We start from the raw sequence: 17252 nt of genomic DNA, 5'->3' as shown, positions 1-17252 counted from the left end.
ATAACCAGCCTACCGGTATATGAAAAGTCAGTCTTTAATCATTGTGTCATCGTCTTCCTCCTGCGTACTAAAACCACCGAAATCCTCTTCGTCGGTGTCGGAGAAGAACAGGCCGTATATAAGCCGCACCCTTGTATAAGCCGCAGGGACCAGAACGAGGGGGAAAAGTAGCGGCTTGTAGTCCGGAAATTACGGTAGGTGAGGGCGGGTTTTTTTCTGGCACTTTAAATAAACATTTCCCAAAATGTTTATTTAAAGTGCCCACCAAAATGATATTTTAAACTTGATGATAAAGTTTGTCGCTGCAATAGTAACTAAAGTTAAAGTACCCGTGAGTGTCACACACACATTAGGTGTGGCAAAAATTATTCTCTGCATTAGACCCATCACCCTTGAAAATAACTGGCCTGTGGTCTTAGTACTGCAGGAGTCATGTTGGTGTGGGACATTTACAATAAATCTGGCTGAGCAGAGGTCTGTCTGTCTCTCTGTCTGTCTCTCTGTCTGTCTGTCTGTCTGTCTCTGTCTGTCTGTCTCTGTCTGTCTGTCTGTTTCTGTCTGTCTGTGTCTCTGTCTGTGTCTCTGTCTCTGTCTCTGTCTGTCTGTTTCTGTCTCTCTGTCTGTCTGTGTCTGTGTCTCTGTCTGTGTCTCTGTCTCTGTCTGTCTGTTTCTGTCTCTCTGTCTGTCTGTGTCTCTGTCTGTGTCTCTGTCTCTGTCTCTGTCTGTCTGTTTCTGTCTCTCTGTCTGTCTCTGTCTGTCTGTCTGTCTGTCTGTCTGTCTGTCTGTCTGTCTGTCTGTCTGTCTGTCTGTCTGTCTGTCTGTCTGTCTGTCTGTCTGTCTGTCTGTCTGTCTCTGTCTGTCTGTCTGTCTGTCTGTCTGTCTGTCTGTCTGTCTGTCTGTCTGTGTGCGAAGAAGGGATTGGGTGATGTTCATGTGTGCCCATGTGTAGGATGTCTCTTAGTCTCTGACGGGTTGGCCACCCCTGGGCTATATCATCCCTACAAGCCTGTTTCGCATATATATATATATATATATATATATATATATATATATATATATATATATATATATATATATATATATATATATATATATATATATATATATATATATATATATATATATATATATATATATATATATATATATATATATATATATATATATTAGGGCTGCAACTAACGATTAATTTGATAATCGATTAATCTGTCGATTATTACTTCGATTAATCGATTAATAATCGGATAAAAGAGAAACTACATTTCTATCCTTTCCAGTATTTTATTGGAAAAAAAACAGCATACTGGCACCATACTTATTTTGATTATTGTTTCTCAGCTGTTGGTAAATGTTGCAGTTTATAAATAAAGGTTTAGTAAAAAAACAAAAACAAAAACAATTATTTAAAAAAACAAACAAAAAATACTCTGCGCATAGCATAGATCAAACGAATCGATGACTAAATTAATCGGCAACTATTTTAATAATCGATTTTAATCGATTTAATCGGTTAGTTGTTGCAGCCCTAATATATATATATATATAATATATATATATACACTACCGTGCAAAAGTTTGGGGTCACCCAAACAATTTTGTGGAATAGCCGTCATTTCTAAGAACAAGAATAGACTGTCGAGTTCCAGATAAAAGTTCTCTTTTTCTGGCCATTTTGAGCGTTTAATTGACCCCCACAAATGTGATGCTCCAGAAACTCAATCTGCTCAAAGGAAGGTCAGTTTTGTAGCTTCTGTAACGAGCTAAAGTGTTTTCAGATGTGTGAACATGATTGCACAAGGGTTTTCTAATTATCAATTAGCCTTCTGAGCCAATGAGCAAACACATTGTACCTTTAGAACACTGGAGTGATAGTTTCTGGAAATGGGCCTCTATACACCTATGTAGATATTGCACCAAAAAGCAGACATTTGCAGCTAGAATAGTCATTTACCACATTAGCAATATATAGAGTGTATTTCTTTAAAGTTAAGACTAGTTTAAAGTTATCTTCATTGAAAAGTACCGTGCTTTTCCTTCAAAAATAAGGACATTTCAATGTGACCCCAAACTTTTGAACGGTAGTGTATATATAAAAACTGTGAGTAAAATTAAAGTGCAAATGAAAATACAGTTTCACCACTAAAGTCATAATATTTGCGCTTACACTTCACTATGACTTTAGCTCCAGACTTCTTCTGTTTGTTTGACGGTGTCATTACTTCCACAAGGGGTGGAAAAGTGTATTACAGCTGAGTAGCGCAGCTGAGAAATGGGCCCTATGGTTAAGAAACACTGGTTTCTAACAACGTTAGAGAGAACTGCTATGTAGTCTGGTCTCATACAACTTCAGCACATACAACTTTCTCTCCAGTATGACTCATAGTGAGTCTTCTTTGTCCTGCTTTGTCGGCAATTTCCACTAACATCCGGTTTCACTTTCAATTTGCCAGAAGCTGGTGGACTCTGCATTGCCTGTGTACCAGAACTACCAGGACACAGAAGACCCGCAGTATGAGGACTTCAGGGCCGAGGCCAGTCTGCAAAGAAGTCGACAACTTGAGAGTTTTGCCAAGGCTGCTGAGGCTCACAAGCAAGGACGCAGAGAGGTGGCTTCCTTTTATGCCCAGCAGGTAAGGGCCGCTACTTTGTCCTTACGCTTTGAAAAACGCTGCGGCTAATTCATGGATTTCTCTTTAGTTTTCATCAAAAACAAGCAAAAATCCTGAAATGTTATTTGTGCTATGGCGCCATCTTTTGGACAAGTTCGCTCACTGCAGGTGCTGCGGTTGATCTTCTGTGTAGTCCTTTAAACCGGAAGTAGAAGTGCCGTTCCGTCTTCTAGCCGCCACACCCAACGATTCGCAAGTAAAAAAAAATTATTTTTTTTCAATAATAAAAAAAAAAACTTAAGTAAAAAAAAATTATTTTTTTTCTGCAAGTGAAAAAACTATTTTTGTGTATAAAACAACTTTCTTCTTTTAAAAACGATTAGCAAGTAAAAAGAAACATTTTTTGCGAGTAAAATTTTTATTTTCAAATAAAAAACAATTTTCTTCAATTAAAAAAACTATTTGCAAGTAAAAGAAAATTAATTAAAAAACGATTTGCGTGTAAAAAAACAAAACAAAACCAACAACTTCTATTAAAAAACGATTTGCAAGTAAAAAAAAATAAAAATTTTGCAAGTAAAAAAAATATTTTCAAGTAAAAAAAATACATTTCTACAATTAAATAACGATTTGCGTATAAAAAACCCCAACAAATTTCTTCTATTATAAAAAACGATTTGCAAGTTAAAAAAAACGATTTTATCCAGGTAAAAAAAGTATATATTTTCAAGTATAAAAAAAAATGTTCTTCAATAAAAAAAAAAAAGATTTGCAAGTACGAATAATTATTCTTCAATTAATAAACATTCATCCATCCATTAATTTAATTCAATTAAAAAACATTCGCAAGTACAAAAAACAATTTTCTTTAATAAAAAAAACTATTTGCAAGTATAAATAAATTTTTCTTCAATTATAAAAAACATTTGCAAGTAAAAAAAACTATTTTCAAGTAAAAAAATAAATTTCTACAATTAAATAACGATTTGCGTTTAAAAAACCCCAAAAAATTTCTTCTATTAAAAAAACGATTTGCAAATTAAAAAAAAACGATTTTATCCAGGTAAAAAAAGTATATATTTTCAAGTATAAAAAAAAAAGTTCTTCAATAAAAAAAAAAAAGATATGCAAGTACGAATAATTATTCTTCAATTAATAAACATTCATCCATCCATTAATTTAATTCAATTAAAAAACATTCGCAAGTACAAAAACATTTTTTTCATTAATAAAAAAAACTATTTGCAAGTATAAATAAATGTTTCTTCAATTATAAAAAACATTTGCAAGTAAAAAAACTATTTTCAAGTAAAAAAATAAATTTCTACAATTAAATAACGATTTGCGTATAAAAAAAAACCAACAAATTTCTTCTATTAAAAAACGATTTGCAAATTAAAAAAAACTATTTTATCCAGGTAAAAAAAAAAAAATATTTTCAAGTATAAAAAAAAATGTTCTTCAATAAAAAAAAAACGATTTGCAAGTATGAATAATTATTCTTCAATTAATAAACATTCATCCATCCATTAATTTAATTCAATTAAAAAACATTCGCAAGTACAAAAAAACAATTTTCTTTAATAAAAAAAACTATTTGCAAGTATAAATAAATTTTTCTTCAATTATAAAAAACATTTGCAAGTAAAAAAAACTATTTTCAAGTAAAAAAATAAATTTCTACAATTAAATAACGATTTGCGTATATAAAACCCCAACAAATTTCTTCTATTAAAAAACGATTTGCAAATTAAAAAAACGATTTTATCCAGATAAAAAAATAAATATTTTCAAGTATAAAAAAAAATGTCCTTCAATAAAAAAAAAACGATTTGCAAGTACGAATAATTATTCTTCAAATAATAAACATTCATCCATCCATTAATTTAATTCAATTAAAAAACATTCGCAAGTACAAAAAAAACATTTTCTTTAATAAAAAAAAACATTTGCAAGTATAAATAAATTTTTCTTTAATTATAAAAAACATTTGCAAGTAAAAAAAACTATTTTCAAGTAAAAAAATAAATTTCTACAATTAAATAACGTTTTGCGTATAAAAACCCCAAACAAATTTCTTCTATTAAAAAACGATTTGCAAATTAAAAAAAAAGATTTTATCCAGGTAAAAAAAATTTTTTTTTTCAAGCATAAAAAAAAAAGTTCTTCAATTAAAAAAAAAACGATTTGCAAGTATGAATAATTATTCTTCAATTAATAAACATTCATCCATCCATTAATTTAATTCAATTCAAAAACATTCACAAGTACAAAAAAAACATTTTCTTTAATAAATATTTGCAAGTATAAATACATTTTTCTTCAATTAAAAAAACATTTGCAAGTAAAAAAAGTCCAATTAACTAAAAGAACAAACAATTCTTACTTACTAAACCGTCCCATGTGTGAAGATACTGTTGTTGGCATTAGCTAATATGCTAACACGTTTACGAGCGTCTCTGTTAGTATTATTAACTTACAACGGCGTTCTTTTTGAATGGTTTCAGTTTGGTAAATTCACCAAAACGTCGCCGTGGAGTTATTGAGTCTGTTTAGCTGATTGGAGAGCTAGCTTGCGCAGTTAGTGGTCCATGACCATGACTTCTGTTTTGTTTGATCAGCCGTTTTACTTCCTTATTAAAGACACTGTTTGGAAACAATTAAGGTGTGTAAATAAAGATTCTGTATAAACAGCTCATTTCACAATGTATATACCTGCGACTTATATACGGGAACATCTTTTTTTTCTTCTAAAATCGAGTGGGCGTGGCTTATACACCGGAAAATAGGCTACTTTTAGGCAGGCTCTGTTGTGTTTAGACAACAAGTGATTGGTTCATGGGTGTCTTCAGGGACAATTACACGGGCAGCGGATGCGCGAGGCCAACGAGCGTGCAGAAGTTCAGATCTTTGAGAGAGTCAACTCCTCGCTTCTCCCCAACAACATCCTGGACCTGCACGGGCTGCACGTGGACGAGGCCTTGAGGCACCTGGGCCGCGTCCTCCGTGACAAAACAGCAGGTACTCGTGACGACGCCTACCCTCCGATCAGAACACGCCAGCGAGCGTTGGAAGTTTGTCCCTGAGACGTGCTCTTTTGACGTGTTTGGACGCAGAGTGCGAACAAGGTTTGTGTCGACCGCAGCTCTCCGTCATCACAGGAAGAGGCAACCACAGCCAGGGGGGCGTGGCCCGCATCCGCCCAGCCGTTTTAAACTACCTCGCCAACACACACTACAGGTACGCATGCGCACACACACGCGACGGGGTCCACAAGTCGCTCTAAAGTCCTGATCTCGCAGGTTCGCTGAGCCAAAGCCGGGACTGGTGTTGGTTTCTTTGAAGTGACGAAGAACTCTTCAGTACACTACACTCAGGATCCTTTCTTCTTAAAAAAAAAAAGTATTTTCCTTAAGTCAGTTGATCAGAATGGATACGTATTTTATCATGTAAATAGATTTTTGTTTTTACAGTGTGCTGGCTTTTAAGGTATTTAAAAATCACAAGTCTGGCGGTTGCTTCTGTTAATTGGAGTTTTAGAAGATTCTTTACCTTTTCATGTCTAATCTGAATTTTAACATTTAATCTAGGTGGGCCATCCAACTAATCTTAACGTACTCTCATTTTAAAGACCAAGTCATGATCAAAATACTCATTTTGTACTACAGATTATGCTCTGCAATATTTTGTAAAAAATTGAGAGTGGTATTTTTTTTATACAATGTGTATTTCCTGTTTTGTAATGTTGAACTTGGATGGTTGTATAAATAAAATATTTTTGAAAATGTTTCCCTGGCAAACAAGTTGTTTGTGCAGGAGCAACAGCGGCCTCTGCTGACACTTTTTAGAGCTGTAAAAAAAAAATTGGAAAATTCCCGCGGACATTTTGATGGGCCTGCTATTTGTGCCCTGGCCCTCTGGCTGGGGGTCGCCGGAAGCCGCCGTACTAGGAAAATAAGAATTTGTGTGTTTTTTGGCACCGACAATTAATTGATTACCGGTACGTGGACCCCGACTTAAACAAGTTGAAAAACTTATTGGGGTGTTACCATTTAGTGGTCAATTGTACGGAATATGTACTGTACTGTGCAATCTACTAATAAAAGTTTCAATCAATCAAAAAAAAAAAGACATTTAACATTGGAGTCAATGAGAGATTGAGCTGACTTTCTTAGCTTTGGGGGTCACCAGAAGCCAAACGGGACACATGACCTCCATAAAAGTGACATTTTCTGAGAGAGGACATGTGTGTCAACGTTTTCACCGAAACACATGACAGTGGCATAAAAGATGTGGCCGTGAGGACAGGTTGTTCACCAAAAGAAAAGCGTATTTTCTGGCCTTCCACACTCTGGTAAATTAGAGTGAACGCCATCCGCTTTAATGGATGAAGGCCAATTCCTGTGTGTTACCGAACATTTATTGTACTGCACACTATTTCTGATTGTGGGCAAACGCTTCGAGATATGGACTTTTCGTAAAAACCGTGGACGCCTCAAGGTTTTGAGGAACGTTCCAGTGTTCTCAGATTTCCGATAAGTGGAGAAATGGCCTCCTGAGAGAGAATAGGAAAATAAGAATTGTTGTGTTTTTGTGTTTAACATTGGAGTCAATGAGAGACTGAGCTGACTATCTTGGCTTTGAGGGTCACCAGACGCCAAATGGGACACATGACCTCCATAAAAGTGACATTTTCTGAGAGAGGACATGTGTGTCAACGTTTTGACCGAAACACACGACAGTGGCATAAAAGATGTGGCCGTGAGGACAGGTTGTTCACCAAAAGAAAAGCGTATTTTCTGGCCTTCCACACTCTAGTAAATTAGAGTGGACGCCATCCGCTTTAATGGATGAAGGCCAATTCCTGTGTGTTACCGAACATTTATTGCACTGCACACTATGTCTGATTGTGGGCAAACGCTTCGAGATATGGACTTTTCGTAAAAACCGTGGACGCCTCAAGGTTTTGAGGAACATTCCGGTGTTCTCAGATTTCTGATAAGTGGAGAAATGGCCTACTGAGAGCGAGTAGGAAAATAAGAATTGTTGTGTTTTTGTGTTTAACATTGGAGTCAATGAGAGACTGAGCTGACTTTCTTGGCTTTAAGGGCCAACAGAAGCCAAACGGGACACATGACTTCCATAAAAGTGACATTTTCTGAGAGAGGACATGTGTGTCAACGTTTTCACCGAAACACATGACAGTGGCATAAAAGATGTGGCCGTGAGGACAGGTTGTTCACCAAAAGAAAAGCGTATTTTCTGGCCTTCCACACTCTAGTAAATTAGAGTGGACGCCATCCGCTTCAATGGACGAAGGCCAATTCCTGTGTGTTACCGAACATTTATTGCACTGCACACTATTTCTGATTGTGGGCAAACGCTTCGAGATATGGACTTTTCGTAAAAACCGTGAACGCTTCAAGGTTTTGAGAAACGTTCCGGTGTTCTCAGATTTCTGATAAGTGGAGAAATGGCCGAGTTAGAGCGAGTAGGAAAATAAGAATTGTTGTGTTTTTGTGTTTAACATTGGAGTCAATGAGAGACTGAGCTGACTTTCTTGGCTTTGAGGGTCACCAGACGCCAAATGGGACACATGACCTCCATAAAAGTGACATTTTCTGAGAGAGGACATGTGTGTCAACGTTTTCACCGAAACACACAACAGTGGCATAAAAGATGTGGCCGTGAGGACAGGTTGTTCACCAAAAGAAAAGCATATTTTCTGGCCTTCCACACTCTAGTAAATTAGAGTGAACGCCATCCGCTTTAATGGATGAAGGCCAATTCCTGTGTGTTACCGAACATTTATTGTACTGCACACTATGTCTGATTGTGGGCAAACGCTTCGAGATATGGACTTTTCGTAAAAACCGTGGACACCTCAAGGTTTTGAGGAACATTCCGGTGTTCTCAGATTTCCGATAAGTGGAGAAATGGCCTCCTGAGAGAGAGTAGGAAAATAAGAATTGTTGTGTTTTTGTGTTTAACATTGGAGTCAATGAGAGACTGAGCTGACTATCTTGGCTTTGAGGGTCACCAGACGCCAAACGGGACACACGACCTCCAGAAAAGTGACATTTTCTGAGAGAGGACATGTGTGTCAACGTTTTCACCGAAACACACGACAGTGGCATAAAAGATGTGGCCGTGAGGACGGGTTGTTTGCCAAAGAAAAGGCAAATATTCGGGGCTTCTACGCTCTCGTAAATTAGAGTGAGACCCATCCGCTTGAATGGAGGAAGGCCCATGGCGCTCGCCATCCAGCCAAAACCAAACATTGGACGTCAAAACTTATTAGCCAGGGTTAAAGTACACAAGTGTGTTTCTATTTATTAGAAATTGCTATGAAACGAAAAGGGGGAGGGTGAAATAAGCTTAGACTTAGACAATTAAACATTAATGATCCACAAGGGAAATTGTTTATACATATATATATATATACATGTATATATATATGCATATATATATATATATCAGTGTTTCCCATACATTTATTTATTTGTGGCGGCCCGCAACGAAAGAATTAAGGGCGCCACAAATAGATTTTTAAATTTTTATTTTTATTTTTAAATTTTTTATTTTTTTTTGTCCTGTCCAGCTTCTCAGGCAAATCATATAGTTGATGTAGATGCCCATATCGGCTGTTCAGATTTACTTTACAAAAGAGAAGTGTAGGATCAAGATTTTTTGGAGCTCTTTGTTCAGTGGATCAGATGTTTGATGAAGCTCTGTGTCTATCTACCACCACTACTGTTGTCTGTTTATTTGTTACTGACTGTGGCAGGACACCTCTGCCTCTGTTTCACTTTATGTTGCTGGTAAATAATATGGTTGTAGTAGTAGGCTAAAGTTAGGTTATTTAGTATGCACTAATTAAATGGGCAGAGCTTTAAGGGAAATATTAGCTTTTATATTTTTATAAGATATATTTTTTATAAGAACCACAATTAATAAATATATTTCAGTGAATAACTTATTGTTCAAATCTGTATATAAATATGTACATTATGTGTTGTAATTATATTGTAAAATGGATGGATGGACGTTTAAAACAAAACTGTTATTATTAATTAGTAAGTATACATTTTTTTAGCCTTTTTAGAGAAAATCATATCATTGTAGTCAATTATGCAAATTACTCGATGATGTCATGGTGACCACGCCCATAGCCACGCCCCCACCGCCACAGGTATTTTGGCAGTTTATGGGAAACACTGTATATATATAAATGTGTGTGTATGTATATATAAGTTATGAGAATCAAATATTGTAAAAATGTTTTTAGTCACACCCAACAATTCACAAGTAAAAAAAACAACTTTTTTTTCAATAAAAAAAAAACTTACGTAAAAAAATTAAAAATTTTCTGCAAGTGAAAAAACGATTTGTGTACAACACATCAACTTTCTTCTGTTAAAAAATGATTTGCAAGTTAAAAGATAAACATTTTGTGCGAGTAAAATGTTTATTTTCAAATAAAAAAACGATTTGTAAGTAAAAGAAAATTATTTAATTAAACGATTCACGTGTAAAAAAAAAAACACACAAAAAACCCCAACAACTTTTTTCTATTAAACGATTTGCAAGTTTAAAAAAAAAATTGTTTGCAAGTAAAAAAAAAACTTTTTAATTCAAAAAAAATAATTTCCGCAATTAAATAACGATTTGCGTATAAAAAAAACCCAACTACATATTTCTTCTATTAAAAAACGATTTGTAGGTTTAAAAAAAAAAAAAAAAAGACAAATTCTGCCAGTAAAAAACGATTTTTTTTACCTGCAGAAAAAAACCTATTTTCAAGTATAAAAAACTATATTCTTCAATTAAAAATACCAAAACCAAATATTGGACGTCAAAACTTTTCAGCCAGGGTTAAAGTACACAAGTGTGTTAATAAAATGAGAGCTACGAAAAAGTATGGCTGAGCTGCAAGAGGAGGTCATCTCGCAGTTTGGAGCGTTCCGCCATTATAACGGTTGTGTACCCATAGCGATTAGTTTTCGAAATAGCGTCGCCATGGTAACACGAAATGTTCCCAACTTAAAGTACTCCCATCGGCGCGAACCAGACCTTGTGGACGGTATGACATATGTGGGGGTTCGTTGGCCAGTTCGTCTCGTATTAAGCGTAAGAGAAACGTGCGGAACTATAATAACAAAGTTTGAAGTGTGAGCAATAGTAATATGGGCCGCTTGCATTGCAGCAGGCCCATAATTAGCCAACCGTACTCGTCATTTTAAGAACATCATTACTGCTAAGCCTGCTGTACAAAAAAGGTGTTTGCAGTTTTTGTTTTCAGACGCACTTTGTCAGATGGAGGCTCTGTAAAGAGCTGTGGCTTCTGTGGGAGGAACGTGTGAACCTCCTTCAACAAGCGGATGTGCTCAACTTCACTTCTTGCCTTCTGTTTCTGAAGCTGCGCTGTCCTTCTGGGACTCGGTGAGTGCTGAAATTAATATTCTATGCAGAAGGTCACTGAAATATGTAGAAGACTAACAAGTTGAAGACATCTGGTTATCTGCAAAGAAGGCAGCCAGCATCAACACAACTCAGGTAATTATTACAATGTCATTATAAAAATGTGATATGTAAGATCATTCAAATGAGTAGTTTTTAGTAAGTTTCATCTTAAAAAGTATTTTTTGTGTGGAAAAGTAAATAAAAGGTGCTACTGATATCAGGCTTTAAACACAATTAAGGCTGTCGGTTATGATTTCTTTATTTGCCAAATGATACGATACTGTTTGAATATTCTTAAAAATAACTTCATGTGATTTATTGTGTATGTTTGCATAAAAAATATATGTATATAAAGGTGAAACTGCGTAAACACAACAACACAGAAGGTGAAATGACAAAGGCGTATTGAGGCCAAACTGGAAAAAAGTGGAATTATGAAAAGAAAATGACAAAATATTTGGAGGATAGAGTGTTTGCACATTAGAACATTTCATTATTTGTAGGATCAAATACTTTTAAAAAATCACATTATTCAATAGACAAAGTAATAATTAAAAAAAAGTCACATTATTAGGAGGATAAGGTAATATATATATTTTTTTAAATCACGTTATTCGTAGATTAAAGTAATTTAAACATTTTTAAAAAGTCACATTCGGAGAATAACGTAATTTAAAAATATAAAAGTTACATTATTTAGAGGAATTTAAAAATGATGAAAAAATTCACATTATTCGGTGGATAAAATCATTTAAAATTGAAAAAAAAGCCACATTATTTAGAAGATCAAGTACTTTATAAACTAAAAAAGTCCCATTATTCGGAAGATAAAGTAAGTAAAACATTTTTAAAAGTCGCATTCGGAGAATAAAATAATTTCAAAATGAAAAAAGTCACATTATTCGGTGGATAAAATAATTAAAAAACTAAAAAAGTCACATTATTCGGTGGATAAAATAATTAAAAAACTAAAAAAGTCACATTATTCGGTGGATAAAATTAAAAAACTAAAAAAGTTGCATTATTCGGCGGATAAAATAATAAAAAAACATAAAAAATGTCACTTTATTTGGAGAATAAAGTAATTGAAAAAAATGTCACATTATTTGGAGGATCAACTAATTTATAAACTAAAAAAGTCACATTATTCAGAGGATAAAGTAATTTTAAAAAATTTTTTTAAAGTCACATCCGGAGAATAAAGTAATTTAAAAATGAAAAAAGTTACCTTATTTAGAGTTTGGGTTTGAGTTTGAGTTTATTTGGAACATGCAAGCATACAACATGATACATCATAATTTCCAGTTTCTCTTTTCAAGATGTTCGAAAAGGAGCAGGAAGAAGCAGAGCTTATTTAATCCTACCCCTTTTCTTTACATAACAGTTGCTAAAACTAGAAGATTAAGTCATTTAAAAATGAGAAAATGATAAAAAGTCACATTATTTGGTGGATAAAATAATTTAAAAAATGTAAAAAATTATTCATAAAATAAAGAAATTTAAAATAGAAAAAAAGCCATAATATTTATAAAATAAAGAAATTTAAAATGGGAAAAAAGCCACATTATTCGGAGGATCAAGTAATTTATAAACTAAAAAAGTCACATTCACAGAATAAAGTGATTTAAAAATGAAAAAAGTCACATTAATTAGAGGATAAAGTAATTTAAAAATAACAAAAGTAACACCTTCTCCTCCTTCCTCAACAGGACGGAACAAAGGCGACAGGAAGTGAGTGTAAGCAGCATGGCGTGGCCTTGAAGACGCGAGCAGAAGTTGAAGAGTCTTAACAGCGTGAGCCGAGCACCGCCAGCTGCAGAAGCGTGTTGAGTCTAACAGCATGAGCCAAGCACCGCCAGCTGCAGGAGCGTGTTGAGTCTAACAGCGTGAGCCAAGCACCGCCAGCTGCAGGAGCGTTGTGAATCTAACAGCATGAGCCGAGCACCGTCATCTGCAGGAGCGTTGTGAGTCCAAAAGCCTGAGCTGAGCACCGCCAGCTGCAGGAGCGTTGTGAGTCCAAAAGCGTGAGCCGAGCACCGCCAGCTGCAGGAGCGTGTTGAGTCTAACAGCATGAGCCAAGCACCGCCAGCTGCAGGAGCGTTGTGAATATAACAGCATGAGCCAAGCACCGCCAGCTGCAGGAGCATTGTGAGTCCAAAAGCGTGAGCCGAGCACCGCCAGCTGCAGGAGCGTGTTGAGTCTAACAGCATGAGCCGAGCACCGCCAGCTGCAGGAGCGTTGTGAGTCTAACTGCATTAGCCGAGCACCGCCAGCTGCAGAAGCGTTGTGAGTCCAAAAGCCTGAGCTGAGCACCGCCATCTGCAGGAGCATTGTGAGTCCAAAAGCCTGAGCCGAGCACCGCCAGCTGCAGGAGCGTTGTGAGTCTTACAGCATGAGCCGAGCACCGCCAGCTGCAGAAGCGTTGTGAGTCCAAAAGCCTGAGCTGAGCACCGCCAGCTGCAGGAGCGTTGTGAGTCCAAAAGCCTGAGCCGAGCACCGCCAGCTGCAGGAGCGTGTTGAGTCTAACAGCATGAGCCGAGCACCGCCAGCTGCAGGAGCGTGTTGAGTCTAACAGCATGAGCCGAGCACCACCAGCTGCAGAAGCATTGTGAGTCTTAACAGCATGAGCCGAGCACCACCAGCTGCAGGAGCGTCCGTCAAGTGCGTCCTGGTGGGCGACAGCGCGGTAGGAAAGACGGCCCTCCTGGTCAGGTTCGCCTCGGGCGCCTTCCCGGACGCCTACCGGCCCACCGTTTTTGACAACACGGGTTTGGAGTTCCACATGGATGGCGCTCTAGTCCAACTGGGCCTGTGGGACACGGCGGGACACGACAACTTCAAAGCCATCCGACCCAGATCCTACCAGCAGGCCGACGTGGTGCTGGTGTGTTTCTCCGTGGCCAACCCCACCTCCCTGGCCAGCGTGTGCACCAAGTGGATGGCGGAGGTGCGCCAACACCTGCCGGACGTGCCCGTGCTGATGGTGGCCAACCAGACGGACCTGCGGGAGTCGGGGGCGCGCCGCGGCGGCTGCATTTCGGCGGCGGAGGGCAAGCGTGTGGCTCACAGCCTGCGCGCCAAAGGCTACCTGGAGTGTTCGTCTCTGAGCAACCGAGGGGTGGCCGAGGTGTTCCAGTGCGCCGTGCGGACCGCCATCAGCCACGGCAGGAAGCAGGCCAGGCGGCGAATGTTTAGCATCAACAAGTGCAAAGTCTTTTAACCTCGCGCATTTAACCTTATACAACGCATTTAACCTTATACAATCTTCTTTAGTGCCCTAAAGGACCATAGAGTGTTTATGCCATGAGCCGGCCTGCTGTGTCTACACACACAAACAGCGCCTTGCTCATGAGCACTCGGGCAGCGGAGCATCTCTCCAACAACTATTGCATTCTCTCTTTTTTGTTGTTTTTGACCCGAGCGACTGCCGCCCAGACCTCAACCCGGCAACAAGTCACAGCAACACTCGCGTGGAGTTTTTAGTCACGCCCAACCATTCGCAAGTATAACAACTATTTTTGTTCAATAAAAACTATTTTCTGCAAGTTCCAATTTGTTGCAGTAATATTCCACCCTTAATGATCCGCATGTTATTTGCGCATGGTGCCGTCCGCCAAAAATATGAAAGAAGAAGCAGGGTGGGGAGTAAAATGGCGGACAGAAAGAAATTGATTTTTTACCCTCAGAAAAGTTTTTTTTAAAACTTGCAAGTCATATGCAGAATTTTTTTTTGTTTGTTTGCAAATGTTTTTTGAATTGAAGAAAAATGTTTTTATACTCGCAAATTGTTTTTTTAATTGAAGAAAATTGTTGTTTTTTTTACTTGCGAATGTTTTTTAATTGAAGAAAATTAATGGATGGATGAATGTTTTTGATTGAAGAAAAATGTTTCATACTTTTTTAATTTTAATGAAGAAAATAGTTTTTTATACTTGAAAATCGTTTTTTTTTTTTACCTGCAGAAAATAGTTTTTTTAAACTTGCAAATCGTTGTTTAATAGAATACATTTGTTATTGTTTTTTATACGCAAATCCCGTAATTTAATTGCATTTTTTTTTTTTTTTTACTAGGATTTTTTCTTTTTTACTTGCAAACTTTTTATTTTTTACTTAAAAATCTTTTTGTAATAGAAGAAAGTTGTCTTTTTTTTTTTTTTTTTACACGCGAATCGTTTTTAATAGAAGAAATTTGTTATTGTTTTTTTATACGCAAATTACTTGCAAATTTATTTTTTCCACTTGAAAATTTATTTTTTTTACTTGAAAATCGTTTTGTAATAGAAGTAGTCTTTTTATTATTATTTTTTACATGCAAATCGTTTTTAATAGAAGAAATTTGTTATTGTTTTTTATATGCAAATTGTTAAATTGCCAAATTTTTTTTTTTACTTGAAAATCGTTTTGTAGTAGAAGAAAGTTGTCTTTTTTTTTTTTTTTTTTTACACGCGAATCGTTTTTAAAATAAATGTGTTGTTTTTTTATACGCATCGTTACTCAATTGCAGAAATTCATTTTTTTAGTTGAAAATATTTTATTTTACTTGCAAACAGTTTTGTTTTCTAACTTGCAAATTGTTTTTTAATAGAATAACGTTGTTGGTATTGTTTTTTTCTGCAAGTTCAAACTTTTTGCAGTAATATTTCACGCTCAACGATCCACATGTTATTTGCGCATGGTGCCGTCCGCCAAAAATACGAAAGAAGAAGGAGGGTGGAGAGTAAAATGGCGGACAGAAGAGATTAAATGTTTTTTTTATTTGAAAATAGACTTTTTTACCCTAAAAAAAATGTGTTTAACTTGCAAATCATATTTTTACTTTTGTTGTTTGCAAATGTTTTTTTAACTGGAAAGATTTTTTTTAATTTTGCTAGCTAATGTTTTTTTTTTAATTGAAGAAAAATGTTTTTAATACTCGCAAATAGTTTTTTTAATTGAAGAATATAGTTTTTTATACTTGAAAATAGTTTTTTTACCCGCAGAAAATTGTTTTTTGAACTTGCAAATCAGTTTTTTACTTGCAGAATTAGTTTTCTTTCTTTTTAACTTGCAAATCGTTTTTTAATAAAAGAAATTTGTGGGGGGTTTTTGTACGCAAATTGTTATTTAATTGCAGAAATACATTTTTTTACTTCAAATTTGTTTTGTTTTTTACCTGCAGAAAATCGTTTTTTGAACTTGCAAATCAGTTTTTTACTTGCAGAATTAGTTTTCTTTATTTTTTTTTTACTTAAAATTTGTTTTTGTTTTTTAACCTGCAGAAAATCGTTTTTTGAACTTGCAAATCAGTTTTTTACTTGCAGAATTAGTTTTCTTTCTTTTTAACTTGCAAATCGTTTTTTAATAAAATTGTGTTTTGTTTTTTTTATACGCAAATTATTTAATTGCAGAAATACATTTTTTTACTTGAAATTTGTTTTTTTTACTTGCAAACCTTTTTTTTTTTAAACTTGCAAATCGTTTAATAGAAGAAAGTTGTTAGTTTTGGGTTTTTTTTAACACGTGAATTGTTTTTTAATTAAATAATTTTCTTTTACTTCCAAATCGTTTTTTTTATTTGAAAATAAAAATTTTACTCGCGAAGAATTTTTTAACAGAAGAAAGTTGATGTTTTATACACATAAATCGTTTTTTCACTTGCAGAAAATCTTAAATTTTTTTACTTAAGTTTTTTTTATTGAAAAAAAATAGTTTGTTTTTTTTACTTGCGAATCGTTGGGTGTGACTAAAAACATTTTTGTGTGTTTGTGGAGTTTTGGCAGTAATTGTACTCCTTACACTTGCATGCTTTTCATGGTAACTTACAATATTTGATTCAAATAATATATATATATATATATATATATATATATATATATATATATATATATATATATATATATATATATATATATATATATATATATATATATATATATATATATATATATATATATGAACAATTTCCCTTGTGGATCATTAAAGTTTGTCTAAGTCTAAGCTTATTTCACCCTACTCTTAGTTTCATAGCAATTTCTAATAAAAAGAAACATGTGTAAGTAAATCAATAAAGAGACAAATGAGTAAGTGCATTATTTTCGCAGTAATATTAAAATAAGAGTACTGTAATGTTCACAGTCGTTTGTTGTTTGGTTACAGTACATTTTGATGACAGTATTTTACTGTGAAACAATGCTGTGACAT

The 17252-nt window shown here is 35.1% G+C and overlaps 2 protein-coding genes across 2 annotated transcripts in view; both read left to right on the top strand.

Annotated features, from left to right (window-relative positions):
- The window catches only part of n4bp2 (NEDD4 binding protein 2), a 40989-nt gene extending 34636 nt beyond the window's left edge, over positions 1–6353 (top strand). The window contains exons 14-17 of the mRNA XM_062026310.1: positions 2451–2630; positions 5462–5630; positions 5726–5849; positions 5912–6353. Coding sequence (XP_061882294.1) covers positions 2451–2630; positions 5462–5630; positions 5726–5849; positions 5912–5957 — 519 coding nt within the window. The 3' untranslated portion in view covers positions 5958–6353. The remainder of the gene's footprint in view (positions 1–2450; positions 2631–5461; positions 5631–5725; positions 5850–5911) is intronic.
- Positions 6354–9116: 2763 nt separating this feature from the next.
- rhoh (ras homolog family member H) lies at positions 9117–16147 on the top strand. The gene has a single exon (XM_062026313.1). It carries the CDS (start codon positions 13696–13698, stop codon positions 14290–14292), a length of 597 nt encoding a protein of 198 aa, XP_061882297.1. The 5' UTR covers positions 9117–13695; the 3' UTR covers positions 14293–16147.
- The last annotated feature ends 1105 nt before the right edge of the window (positions 16148–17252 follow it).

This window comes from Entelurus aequoreus, linkage group LG18 (genome assembly GCF_033978785.1).
Source record: "Entelurus aequoreus isolate RoL-2023_Sb linkage group LG18, RoL_Eaeq_v1.1, whole genome shotgun sequence".
In the NCBI taxonomy this organism is placed as follows: domain Eukaryota; kingdom Metazoa; phylum Chordata; class Actinopteri; order Syngnathiformes; family Syngnathidae; genus Entelurus; species Entelurus aequoreus.
This window is presented reverse-complemented; position numbering and strand designations above follow the sequence as displayed.